The 12,532-nt window shown below is 38.9% G+C and overlaps 1 protein-coding gene across 15 annotated transcripts in view; it reads right to left on the reverse strand.

The window, feature by feature from the left end:
- GRIP1 (glutamate receptor interacting protein 1) overlaps positions 1–12,532 on the reverse strand; it is a 307,109-nt gene that overhangs the window by 32,460 nt on the left and 262,117 nt on the right. For 6 of the 15 annotated variants that reach the window (XM_015282813.4, XM_015282775.4, XM_015282791.4 and 3 more), the window contains exons 9-13: positions 11,969–12,138; positions 7,814–7,969; positions 6,973–7,125; positions 1,709–1,895; positions 777–922 (exon numbers count right to left, since the gene is read on the reverse strand). In XM_015282813.4, coding sequence (XP_015138299.2) covers positions 777–922; positions 1,709–1,895; positions 6,973–7,125; positions 7,814–7,969; positions 11,969–12,138 — 812 coding nt within the window. Of the gene's footprint in view, positions 1–776; positions 923–1,708; positions 1,896–6,972; positions 7,129–7,813; positions 7,970–11,968; positions 12,139–12,532 lie in introns of all 15 variants that reach the window. The other 9 variants (XM_040666870.2, XM_040666825.2, XM_040666862.2 and 6 more) reach the window with 3 other exon arrangements.

The raw sequence follows: 12,532 nt of genomic DNA on the forward strand, positions 1-12,532 counted from the left end.
CACAAAGAGTTGTAGTAAGAACATTTAGCCTGCTTTTGACACCATGATTTATAGTACCATTAACAATAACTATACTATGGAAAATACAGCACATCCAACACTATCATGACTTCAAAGGAGCTACTGTCAGATCAGCACATAAGTCTTAAAAGTTTTTCTATTTACATAGTGGGGTAATGCACATACATTAAGTGTGCTTGCTTGACTTACACAATTCATGGTTACATAGGCATATTCTGTACGCTTGAACACATTACAGACGAAAAGAAAGACATTAGTAATAATAAAGGTTAACCAGTAATATTAACAATGACTTTTCTAGCTTTTACTAATGCAATCTCTACAGTTTTGTTTAGATTGTTGATTTAAGATAGTGTTAAGTGAAACTCTCCAGGATTTTCTGCTTACCCATCCTATTGTAATACTAGTAACACATTGTCTAGTAACACATTTCATTAGCTGGCCTGTAGAGGACTTGTCTTGGCAAAGCAGAATATTTCTATCTCAGGGCAGAAATATGTCTGGAAATAACTCAGAGAAGGGACTGTCACCAGATCTTACTAAGGACTTGTCATTTCTATTTGTGTTCTGAAGTATGCTGCAGGACTACGTGGAATGAGAAAGCTGCACAAAAAGACACGTTTCAAATAGGTCACTTGAAAACTCAGTGGTGTGTCTGAGAACAAAGTCCCCATCTTTGATACCTAACACTTGCAATATACTCGGGATTTATTCCCGTGCTTTTCTTGCAAGACAGAATAACAGTACATTCATACCTGCAACATCAAATTCTATTTCCAAAGTGACCTTGTTGGTGATGGAGGAGTCTCTGAGCAGTTGATTGGCCTCATCAAAAGTGCTGTCTTCTGTTGGAATACCGTTTATTGCCACTATTCTGTCTCCAATTTGCAGGACTCCACATCTTGGTACACAATGACACAAAACAATCATCAGATGCGCGTGTTACCAGAACCAGAAGCAGCAGACACACTCAACCTAACCTTAAAGAAGAGGTGGCAGAGCAGCACCACAGTCTGCCCAGGCACTGGGTGGTGATACCAGCTGCCACTGCCCCTTTGCACCATGCATGACACTGCCAGCACCCCCAGCATGGGCCATGCTCTTTAGGTGTCAGGAACCAGGAGAATAGGCACAGCTTGGTGCCTCCACTCCACCCATGGACATCACCTCTGGCTCTGCCCCGGGGCTGCAGGTGTTGCAGCTCTGCCATGGTGGCTCAGAGCTGCCTATGCAACTCATATTGTTCTGCATGATCTTGTGGCACGATTAACAACATACATAAAAAAGCAGTTGAAATGTTGCAATGAAATAATTACTAAGTGAAAATTCTGGTATTTTCTCAGATTTTGTTAGGTACCAAAACTTAACAGAATGGGATATGGCTTCCTCTTGTTGCACACTGAATTGTTTTTATTTGGCTTTTAATATCTTTTTAGCTTTTGAATGAATATAACTTCCAGTTTCCTGCTGGAGGACTCCTCTGGATGATAAAAGCACTGGTGCTTGTCATTCTTCTTATGGCCGATCAAGCATATGAAATATCATTGTCAGAACAGACAGTTCGTTACTTGTCGCTCTTCTAGTGAGCAAGGCCTTGTAATTTCTCACAAATTGAAAGCAACAAGCCCAAACCACCCCAAGGAATGCTCACCAAAATGCACTTAGCAGTCGTCTAAAAGAACCTCACCTTTCTGCTGGACTGTCAGACTCGATATAGGAAATGAGAGGCGGAGAAGACAAGGTCTCAGTAGCAAACACGCTACCCTGGAGCTGTATCCCAAACCCTACTATGGGGTCAGCTGTCAGCACTACTTCTGTGGTTTCGGTGTGGACGACCTGCCCAGCCAAACCAACAGTGCTAGAGGCTAAAGACACTACAAAACAGAGCAGATCAGGAGGAAAGACATTCAAACATGGCAGAAATTTCATTGCTCTTTGAAAAAAATTGATCTGTACAATAAACCTAGTCAACAAAATCTCTCTTTTAAATTCAATTTAGGCTGTGGTGTATAAATGATATATAAAGAGTTAGGACTTATAAGAGAATAGAAAACATCTGGTTATATGTTATAACGCAAAAAGATAGTTTATGCACCGAGCAAAATACATTTGTTTGACATCCCCACCCAAAAACCTCATAACAGCCCTGAACTCTGGTTGCATTAAGTTTGAGGCATGGATGAGCGGAGTTTCCATAGTAGCTAAGGGATTTGTAGGCACAACCCCAGCTGTTATTCAGGTTGATTCCCATGAGCTCTTTTGAACATCTCACAGCAATGCAATGTTTTTAGCAACAAGGCATACACTCCAGTCTTGCTTACAAGAAAGGATTCCTTTTTCTTGTACACTTTCTTGTACACATCAACTTGTACATGTTTACTACATGTCAGCAATATGCCAGGCTAACTGGGTAATGTAGGTTGAACCAGCCTCTTTGTTTTAGCAGCCTGTAAATCTAAGGAGGTTGTGAGAAAAAAACACTTCTGTGGGATCTCTCAAGGGAACTGGGGAACCCTTCTCTGAAAACACAGGCATCTACTTCTATATTTTCAAGATTCCTGTACTCCTTATATAGTCCCTTTCTCTATTCTCAATCCGAATAGGAAGTATTATGGAATAAATCCAAATAAAATTAACATTGAGATTCAATGCAATCATCTATGAAATAAAATGGCTTTTGTTTGTTTGTTTGTTTTATATCTCCCTAAAAGTCTTTCAATTCCCCCGGTGACAGAATACTGTCTTTCACTATGCCATACACAAAAAGTTAGATTTTATTCCATTCCTGTTCAGACAGGAATGTAACAGTACCGTAATGACAATCATTAGTGCTGAAGAAGATTTCTAATCTTCTCATGTTATGAATCTATGCTATCACCTCTATAAAGTTCCTCAAGACCCACCATTGCCTGCATTAGTTACCAAGAATTACTTAAAAGCTCATGTTTCTGTTTGTTTTTTAAACGGGTTGTTTTTTTTAGGTATGGAAGAAAAATGGTCCTCATTTTTACATTATAGATAATACGAGCAGAGTTATATAAAGATTACAGAGATTCTGTGAGTATTTATTTGAGACTACAAGTATTGGACTTGCTCTGAAATAGTACCAAGTGTGACTAATGTGGCACAGTCAGCAGTGACGACTCCAGAAGTTTCACTTGGCAAAATCTCCTGAGTTTCAATGTTCTCCCAGCAAAGCTACTTTCATTAATAGAATTGACTCTGAAACCAACTATCTTTTCCTTACTAAATTACTGTGAATTCTCACATTTCTTGTATTATTTTTCCTTAGTAAGAATGCTGTATTATTCTTCTTATTCAATAGCTTTCTTCTCACTTTTTCCTTCATCTACACTGAGTAAGATATGCTCATATCCAAAAGAAATTAATAATCTATTCATAGACATGGCCATGAGGCTTAGAATTCTCTGCATTTGAAAATTAGGTTTACCAAGCCCTCAACACTGCAATGGCTAAAATATGACTAGAATAGATTAATTGAGAGTTAATAATAACAGGTTCCCTAACCCATCTTCCAGAAATATCGAAATTTAAGGCATTTAAGCCCAGAAAAGTTTCACTCTCTGTGTCTTTAAGATCATACAGGAATTCCTTGCTAGCTGAATCTTTGTTTCTTCTCACTTATGTTTCCATTTCTTCCCTGCAACAGGCATACAGATAAAGCTAACTTCCTTGCTCTTTTTCTAATGCCCTACCATGAACTCAAAGGTTTCAGAACTTCAATTGAAACTTTCAGGACAGTTGTTTTAATTTAAATTGTGAAACAAGTTAATACTTGCGGGATTTAAAACTCACCCTGACAAATTTTTTTATGATGAGGACACTTGCAAGTGACCATCAGGAACTCCTCCCACTCCCAAAGTAACAAAACCAGCAGAGATGAAAATACTCTTTCCAAATCGCATAACAAAAAGCTATCATCTGCCAACTCTCTATAAAACGTCACAGAAGCCCAAATCCATGACTTAAAACTTGTTGGAATTTGTAATTCAACAATGACTGCAGCAAGAAGCACTGCCTTGTTTTTTAACGCACGTGAGGCTTCAGTCACCAGGGAGCAGCCTTTGCCAGGAATCCCAGGGCTTTAAAAATGGTGCATGAATGGGGAAGTGGCTATAGTGAACCCTGTTTGCTAGCGATACAGGGTACATTTTAGCATACTTTTTTCGTATCTGATTCTTAGTGACAATTATAGGGGCTGGTTTACTATATGCTGTGCAGAATGTAAACCATATTCTTGAATGTGAAGGTTATGTACTTGTTACTTTTATTCCTGCAGCTGTAAGAGAAGCAGAACAAGACGTTATCAAAGGTAAGTATTCAGTGTCCCACTCTGAGCCTTGGAAAATAGAAATTGTTCCTTGTTCCTCCTGCTAGCAGCTGGCTTAGAAGTACTGAGAAGTATACACATTCCTAGTAACTATCAAGTAAGTTGGTATAAATTTATGTCTGACTTCCAAGTATTATTAAAAATACCTCAGGATTTAGATTTTAACCAAATAACAGTCTAAGCATTTTTACAATGAGTACCGTTTAAAATCAAAAAAGCAGAGGAAGGACAAAGATGGGAAACAAGTGGCGTAAATAAAGCACATGACAGCAGGGCATGCCTTCAATTTATAAAGCCACGTAGTTGGAAAGATCTGCATAACTAATGCAATGACTGCAACTCCTGGCCATAAAAGTGCTGTAAGCCTTCTGTACCATCATGCTTCGTCATCGTAAATTTTGGAATGATCACATTAATTTATGCAGCTTTTCCTAAATAATTGGCAATGTAAACTTTATAGCATTCTTCATCACTAATCCTTTTCTTCCCAAATGCCATCGAAAAAGATTTACTGTTACTTTAAAAAAGCCCTCAAATTATTAACAACAACAACAAAAGGATCACTAAAATTAAGAGAACGTGCTATTCCTTTTCTACGAAAAGGACAGCAGTCAGTGCTACCTGGCTTTCATGAGTCTCCCACAAAGGGAGAGGAGTAAGGTTTGCCAAGTCTTGTTGATAGGTGGTGGAAAGGTACAGGACCAGTCTTTCTCTGTCATGGTCACTTGTAGCACATTTAGTCCACCGAGCATCTCTTAAGCTGGCCGTTACTGCAGTCACAAGTACAGGCAGAAGTCTAGCAATAGCAGTAAGGAATTCCGCAAGGGCTGAAAAGCAAGCTCACAGACAGGGCAAGCAAGCCTGGGTGGCCAGCCAGTTCCTCTAAAGTTATCTCTGATTCATGGCTGTTAAGGGGATCACTGCTTATAGTGAAGCACAGTCAGACTCTGCCCACCCAGTGACTGGGCTAGTTCCACACATTTTGCAATGCTGCATATTCATATCTCATGATCAGGCAGATGCAGAATAAACCACTCCACAATAAGGCCTATTCTAAAATGTCCTAGCTAGAGATTTGCTTTATCATTGCAGACTCTCATCTCTAGAGACTTCTGATGCTAGGAACATCTGAGGTGGGCTACAGTGCTTATGTGACCATCTCATTTTAATCTAATGTCACTGGCCTTCCTCTGAGCCTTTGTAGGATAACAAATTGCAGGGTACTGAATGAAAAATATCTGAAAAATCCAAAACATAAGCAACAGCTGTCTCCAAGATGCATGATATTAAAATTACAAAAGGATTAACAGTCCTTTGTTATAGGCAACTGTTGCAATAGAGCACAGGCTAAGAACTGTATTTTGCATCCAGCATTATTTTATTATTCAAACAAGTTAGCATAAGTGTCAAACTACTACTGTTTCTCATGTGAGGACAAGTAAGAGCTGGATTTCTACTGATTTCATAGATTGGATGGACATGCTATCTCCCCATGACATCAAAGGATGCATTAGAAGCTATCATGTCAACAAATGAGTTGTGATAAACGGTCGATCAGAATAAAATAAAAAATGCATGTAAATGTAAAGTTGTGCAAAAATATTCGCTTTACAAAAGAAATAAGAACAAGCAAACAACAAAAAACTGCAAGAATGAAAAACCCCAGTTCCTCTCTCAAACTCTTCCTCTCATTTCCATAGTGCTTGGGCTTGGTTGGAGGCTGCTGTTCTGCTCTGATTTTGCTATGACCATGGGAAATCTTTAGTACAGGGCAGCAGCAGTGTGATGTGCAGAAGTTCAATTTTTCCAGAGTGGATCTGTGAGCATTATTAGATGTATCAGATGGTTACAAAGCATTTTGCACTTCCTTGTTCTGAAGAAACTGAGCTGATGTTGATGCTGAAGGTCACAGGTTGACACACAAGCAAAAGGAGAGATGACTCTTACATGGAGCCTGGGAAACTGCATTTATACAGCTGTGCTGTTGGCCCAATGTATACTTCCCAATACACCAAGTGGAACAGACTGAAATATATTCATTCTTGCTTGGGAAATTACTGACTCATGGGAAATTCATGCTTTGAATTTCAGAGAGTGGCCAGAGACAATTATTTAGTTTTTACTGTTACTTGTCACTCTTTCTCACAAAAATGATTGTACTTGATGTGGTGTAGATGATAACATCAGAACTACCAATAAGGTACAGTGGCAAGCTCTTCTCATTTTGTAATATGATAGCTGAACTTACCAGCAATCTCTTTTTGACTGTTCAGCTATGAATTTTATTTCCCAGTGAAAATGGGAAGATTTGAAAAAGGAATTTGAAAATCGCTTCAGTAACATCATGACAAACCATTGCAGGATTGACTGAAGGAAATATTGCTTTACATATTTAGTTCAGCCATATGGCCTCTACTTATCACATTTTAGCTTTGGAAAAATATTTTTATGCTGACTGTTCCCCAGAATCTAAAAGAAACACCAATTGTTCTCTTTTCTGCCTAACATAAATTAATTAAAGTACTTTGTACCTTTCTTCTGCATCTTCCCCCTCCTCCACCCATTATTGCACATTTTGAGCAGTTGCTGTTACCACCTACAGGAGCTTTTGAAGTCCTTCTTTTTCATCCTCCGCCTCATCATTGTCCCACGCGGGCTGGTGGAGTAGAGGCTGCGAGGTAAGGTCCCCATGTTCAGGGAACTCAGGCTGTATGCACTCATGGAGGTAGGAGAGAAGGATGAAGACACCAAAGCTGCTGTAAGAAATCAAAGACTTGGCAAACAGCACTCAGCCTTCACAGAAGAGTGCGGCACATGCCTGTAACTCATCAACGAATCAAACAATGTGTATGATGCACAGGAATGGTTTGTGCATTTCTGATAACAAAAACATTAAACTGCATAGGTGACCCTGGATAGAAGTACAGCTAGCATACAATGAAAACACCTTCTGGAAGCTAACAAAGATACTGTAGATACAGAAATTATGTTCATAATACACACCTTTCTTCAGAAGTATGTTAAATCAAAATTTTCAACACATATCCATGAATTGATGCAGACCACTATATCTAGATATACTGATGTTAGAATTGTCTTGTTGTAGTAGGTAATTTCTGACAAAAGATTTGTAAGCTATGTTTTGCATGCAAATACTGCATTTTATATATGCTACAGAAATCTAATGATCTACTCATAGAGCAGAAGAATGAGTTCATCAAGAATTGCCAAGCCTTTTTCTGCCTACAAAGGCTGCCTTGTTACAGAAAGGAAAAGGCACAAAATGTCAGAAATAACCTTAACACGGTTATGAAAAAGTGTAGCATCCATAAAACTGAAAAGATTTTAGTGCCTGAAATGAGAAAGCTATGAGTAAAAAGAAGAGGGAAAGGAGGAAGAAGAGGAGAGACTACGTCAGCAGGAAAAGGAGTGGAACATTACGAAGGCTTTTTTGAGGAGACGCTTTCTGGAATTTCAGTGCTGGCATCCTGCAATGGTCAGGGTGGTAGGTGTTATAATGGTGGTAGGTGAGGAGACTGCTGTGGCTGTTGGCACGCGAATCCCAGGTATGTTGCCTGTTGCTTCTTTGAACCTTCACTGCCCACATGAAGGGATGATGGAAAATCAAAAAACAAAAGGACCAGAGAAGAGGGAAAGGTAACTGAATTACATAAACAAACAAAAAAAGTCCAAAAATGAAAATGAATTGAAAATAAAATGAAATAATTAATAACCTGGTCTTGTCTTCTTACCAGGAGGTGCTATCTTGGGGAACAAAAATAATGTATCTTCTCAGAATAAATACTTCTGATTGTTTGTTTGTTCTCCTGTATTCATTTTTTAAAAGATTAGTTTGGAATCCGTTTCTAATTTCCTTCTGGCTTTAGGAGCTAAGGTTGCAAATTTCTTTAGAAAATACTAAGGTATCACATATGATCACTAACTGGAGATTAGTAAGTTTCTACATTCAGATACCATACACACACTATATGACAGTCATTTAAATTTACTGCACCAGCATTTTAATTTTGACAGTATATATTGTTAGCATTGGACTACTCTATGCCACAAACAACCTCCCTGGCCCATCAGCACAAAAACGCTATTCTGAAGCCTCATTAAAAAAGAAAACAAAAATCTAGAGCTCTTATTCATTATTTGGATACGTAATTTTTTCTTTTAACTTAGTCTTTGAAACTTTAAAATATGTTTTTCTAGATAAAATTTGAGACAGGGTTTGATTACTGATTCTAAGTATGGAGAGTCCATACGCCAAAGATGAAGGCCAGTATTTACCAAGAGAACAGGAAGTATTTCAGCTGATGTGTTGAATATTAAAAGAAAATGACTGAAGCTCTCCTTCATTAAATAGTCTGGTCATTATTGAACTCAGTGTAGTTGCTTTCTTGCTGAACCACAGTGGAGCACTACCAACTGCAAACTGCTCACTGAATTTCTGTCTTAAAAAAAAAATAGAAAGGAGAGGTACACCCATATGGAGAAACCTAAGCTACTGCCTTTGGCCCATCAGCTGTATCACCTGTAAGGCTGCAGGTACATAGCAACCCCATGCCAGACTTTAACAGTAGTCTGAAGTCTGTCAGTTTAGGCTGGAGCAACTTTGTGTTCATGTCTTGCTCCGTGACACAGTCAGGGGAAAATGGAAGCTATTGCAGCAAGCACCACACAGAAGGAAAGCTATAGTTTTGTTTCACTTCATACTGCAGGAGCAATGATTTGTTAATTATCAGACTATATTAACCATTTGCTGACTAAAAAACCATTTGCTGACCCAGGCCTGACACAACACTGAAGAGTACACGAGGGAAAGGAGAGCACAGGGGCCCACCCCAACCTCATGGCCTCATGGCTGAGGCTCCATGGGCCCTGGCATGATGTGGCCCAGTCCCAGGTCAGGGTGCACTGGACCTGCGTCCCTCCCTGAGGGCACCCCCTGCCCCTGCCCTCCTGGAGCTGCTCTGATACGTGCTTGAACCAAAGGAATTAATGTTTTAATATTTATTTTCCTCAACAGGTAACAAATGAGGCGAGGGTGTCCCTACAGGAAGGGATGCATGAGACGCTAGTGGCATACACTGGCTGGCTTGCCTCTCTGAGTGCCTCACCCTCAAAAACTTCATAAAGTCTCACATGTCAAACAAGAAAAAATCCCAGAAACAGTAGCAGTAGCTTGATGAGGCACTGTGTATCTTACAGCTTATTGTATCTTCTCAAATGAAAATATCTCTCTGATTATGCACACAGGCATCAAGATTTCTGGATTTAACTATGGTATAAAAATTAAAATCTGATAAGAACAACGTGGCCAGGTGGATTTTCATTATTTTCAAGTTGCTGTGAGCCTTGTTTAATTAAAAAGACTGCTTCCAGCAGGAAGTCATCTGGTAGTCTTTGATTTTTTTCATGTTTTATTTTCATACTGAGAATAGAGATAAAAATGTCCTACAAAGCAGTCAGGTACACAAATTCAGTTTGCTCAGCTTGTAGAAGGATAATCCCAGCTCAACAAACGTTCTGTAAAAGGAAATCCTATCGTGTGTAACAGTAGTAATTTACTAGTAATTTGAGCCATTCTAACTCAGGGTTGCATGCAGCCAACATAAAACTAATGGGGCAGCAAGAGAAATGAATATTAGCAGCACAGTGGAAAGGAAAAAAAAAACCACACAAAAAATCTGATCTTTTATAGTGCTCTCCATTTTATTTTAGGGCTAAAATTTCAATTTATTTTATATACTGACTTCTCTGCCCATTTTAAATTCCTAACATGTTCCCAGAAGTCCAATAACTGAGCTCAACAGATACAGCCTTAATGACTCAGCTTATCCCAGACACATAAATGAAGCTTTTCAAATTCTGCAGCATCTAGGCCATACCACACCTGATGAAAGGTTGTTTCCAAAAGTATTCTTGCTTCCATAAAGCATATTACCTCCTGAATTTGTTGTGATATTGGAGCAGCACCACCTGGTGAGGGGCTGGAAAGGGCTGTAAAAATTCTAGTTATGTCAGCTTACTTAAGAAAGCTATTTTATTACTGTAGGGAGATTTTTCCCCAAAAGATACACTTACGACATTTTTGCAGATCCCCTGGGTATGATTTTTTTTAACAACCAGTTTGCAAGCCTGGCATGGCAAGAGCACTGCTTTATCAAGCATCCTCATTAGTTGAAGGCAACTAGCAGATTAACAGCAACACTTCAAATTTTCACTAAGAAGCAAAACGCTTCAGGAAATACAGCCATCTAAACAAATCTTTGGCCTCAGAACTCATCTTCCCAAAAGAAACCCTACTAAAATGTTTTTTAACTAGCCCACATTTGAATGTGTGGTGTCTTTGCTATAAAAAAGGGAGGATCTGTTTGTAGCGTACTGTCAAAAGTGAAAAGGAAGTATATCACAAAATTTGTTCTCGGTATTCTGCAGTTTCACTCCCTGCTTCCTCACAGGAGCCTAACTGAAAAGGGGAAAGAGGTGCAGTTAACTAATGGGAAAACATAATATTGCAAGGGTTACTTTTTGTTCATCCTAGGACAAGCTAGAATCTCCTGAACAATAGCTCAATATCCACCACTGACAAACTGACTAAAGCATTGTTTTTCCAGGGACAGCCTGGATAGTAATAGATGCTCAAAAACATTTATCAACACTAAAATTTCTAGGCCTCAGAAATCTTGTGTTGGTCTAGAAGAGGCAGAGGCACAATATCAAAGGCTCAGAAATTGCTACCACTTACTCATGCTCTAACACAGGTACCTATTCTCTGTGTATTTGATAACCTTTGTTACTTCTTTGACATCCATTATTCTGATATTTTACATTGAATTTATGAATACTGAGAATTATCTGCTTTTTCAGGATTAGTTAGAAGACAAGACAGGTAGCCCCCATTTTCAAACTTCAAACGCTAAGACATTTTATACATATTTGATTTGAAAATGGAAAGCTATTCTCTTTAAGTGTGTTGTTATGAAATAGGCAACATGATGAAAAAGGGCTGGGATCTCGAGAACTGTTCCCAAACAAACCTTTTTCATAAGAACTGCCAGTGCACCCATGAAGCAATCTCAGAAGTATTTTTAAAAGATGATGGCAATAAATAATAATCCAGTAGCAAGAGAAAATAATTATTTTTGAAGCATTTTAAGGGAGAAAAACTCTATTACCGAAGAGGTTATAACAGATTATGAATTCAATATGGTGAAAAGAAGTCAATCAGTGCCCCTCCCTTCCTTCTCTAATTTGAAGAATCAACTCAGAGAATCATCCACTGAAGCACCTAGTTATCCCCTCAGTGATTATAATAGTAGAGCCAACAGGTGTCTGTGCGTACATTTACAAGTGTGCAGAACCATTTATCAGTAAAACATCTCCTTCTCTATCTCAGGAACTCAGAGGACACATTAAGAATGAGAAAACACAGAGCTGCTCAGAAACTGCAGAAACATAACCTGGGGAGCTGAAGCAACGTCTACAGACACAACAGCCATCATAGCTTTCTTGGCCATACAGCAAGTGCAGGCAAAGTAAAAGACAGGAAAATAAAGTAGAATTTGGTGTTACAGATTCTCTTACCATGCTCTGGGCCTTTCAGTGCTAGACGTGTCTGGTGGTGAGGAAGGATCTCAAGTTTCACATTATCCGCTGCATTAGCAAGAAACTGCGTTGCTTCTGCCAGCGTACAGTACTCCATGCTGGTGCCATCAATGGACAGAATATGGTCTCCTACGTGTAATGCACCACATCTATACAAAAGGGGAAAAACTCAGTATGATCAGGTATGCTCTCTGCTGGGAAAATGAGTTTTACTGCCTTCAAACTGGTCATGACAACTATGAGCGTTTTCTTTCTTTTTCGAGAGAGATTTGTGTTTTGTAGGCATTGTCACTGGTGAGACTTTATATCTATTAGTACAAACCTTAAAAACAATTCAGTTAATACAGCATATGCCAAGACGTCACTCACAGAACTGCAATGGGGTAGCTGACTACTAAAATATATGCAAATGGCAGCAGAATAAATGAGAAGAACTTAAGGAGACTCAAATAACTCGGTCACATATCCCTCACACAAGCACCCAGTTCATCATTTTTTGAGTTATAGTTCAAACATTTATTAGTACAAAAGCTGTAAATGATG

This window comes from Gallus gallus, chromosome 1 (assembly GCF_016699485.2).
Source record: "Gallus gallus isolate bGalGal1 chromosome 1, bGalGal1.mat.broiler.GRCg7b, whole genome shotgun sequence".
Taxonomy (NCBI): Eukaryota; Metazoa; Chordata; class Aves; order Galliformes; family Phasianidae; genus Gallus; species Gallus gallus.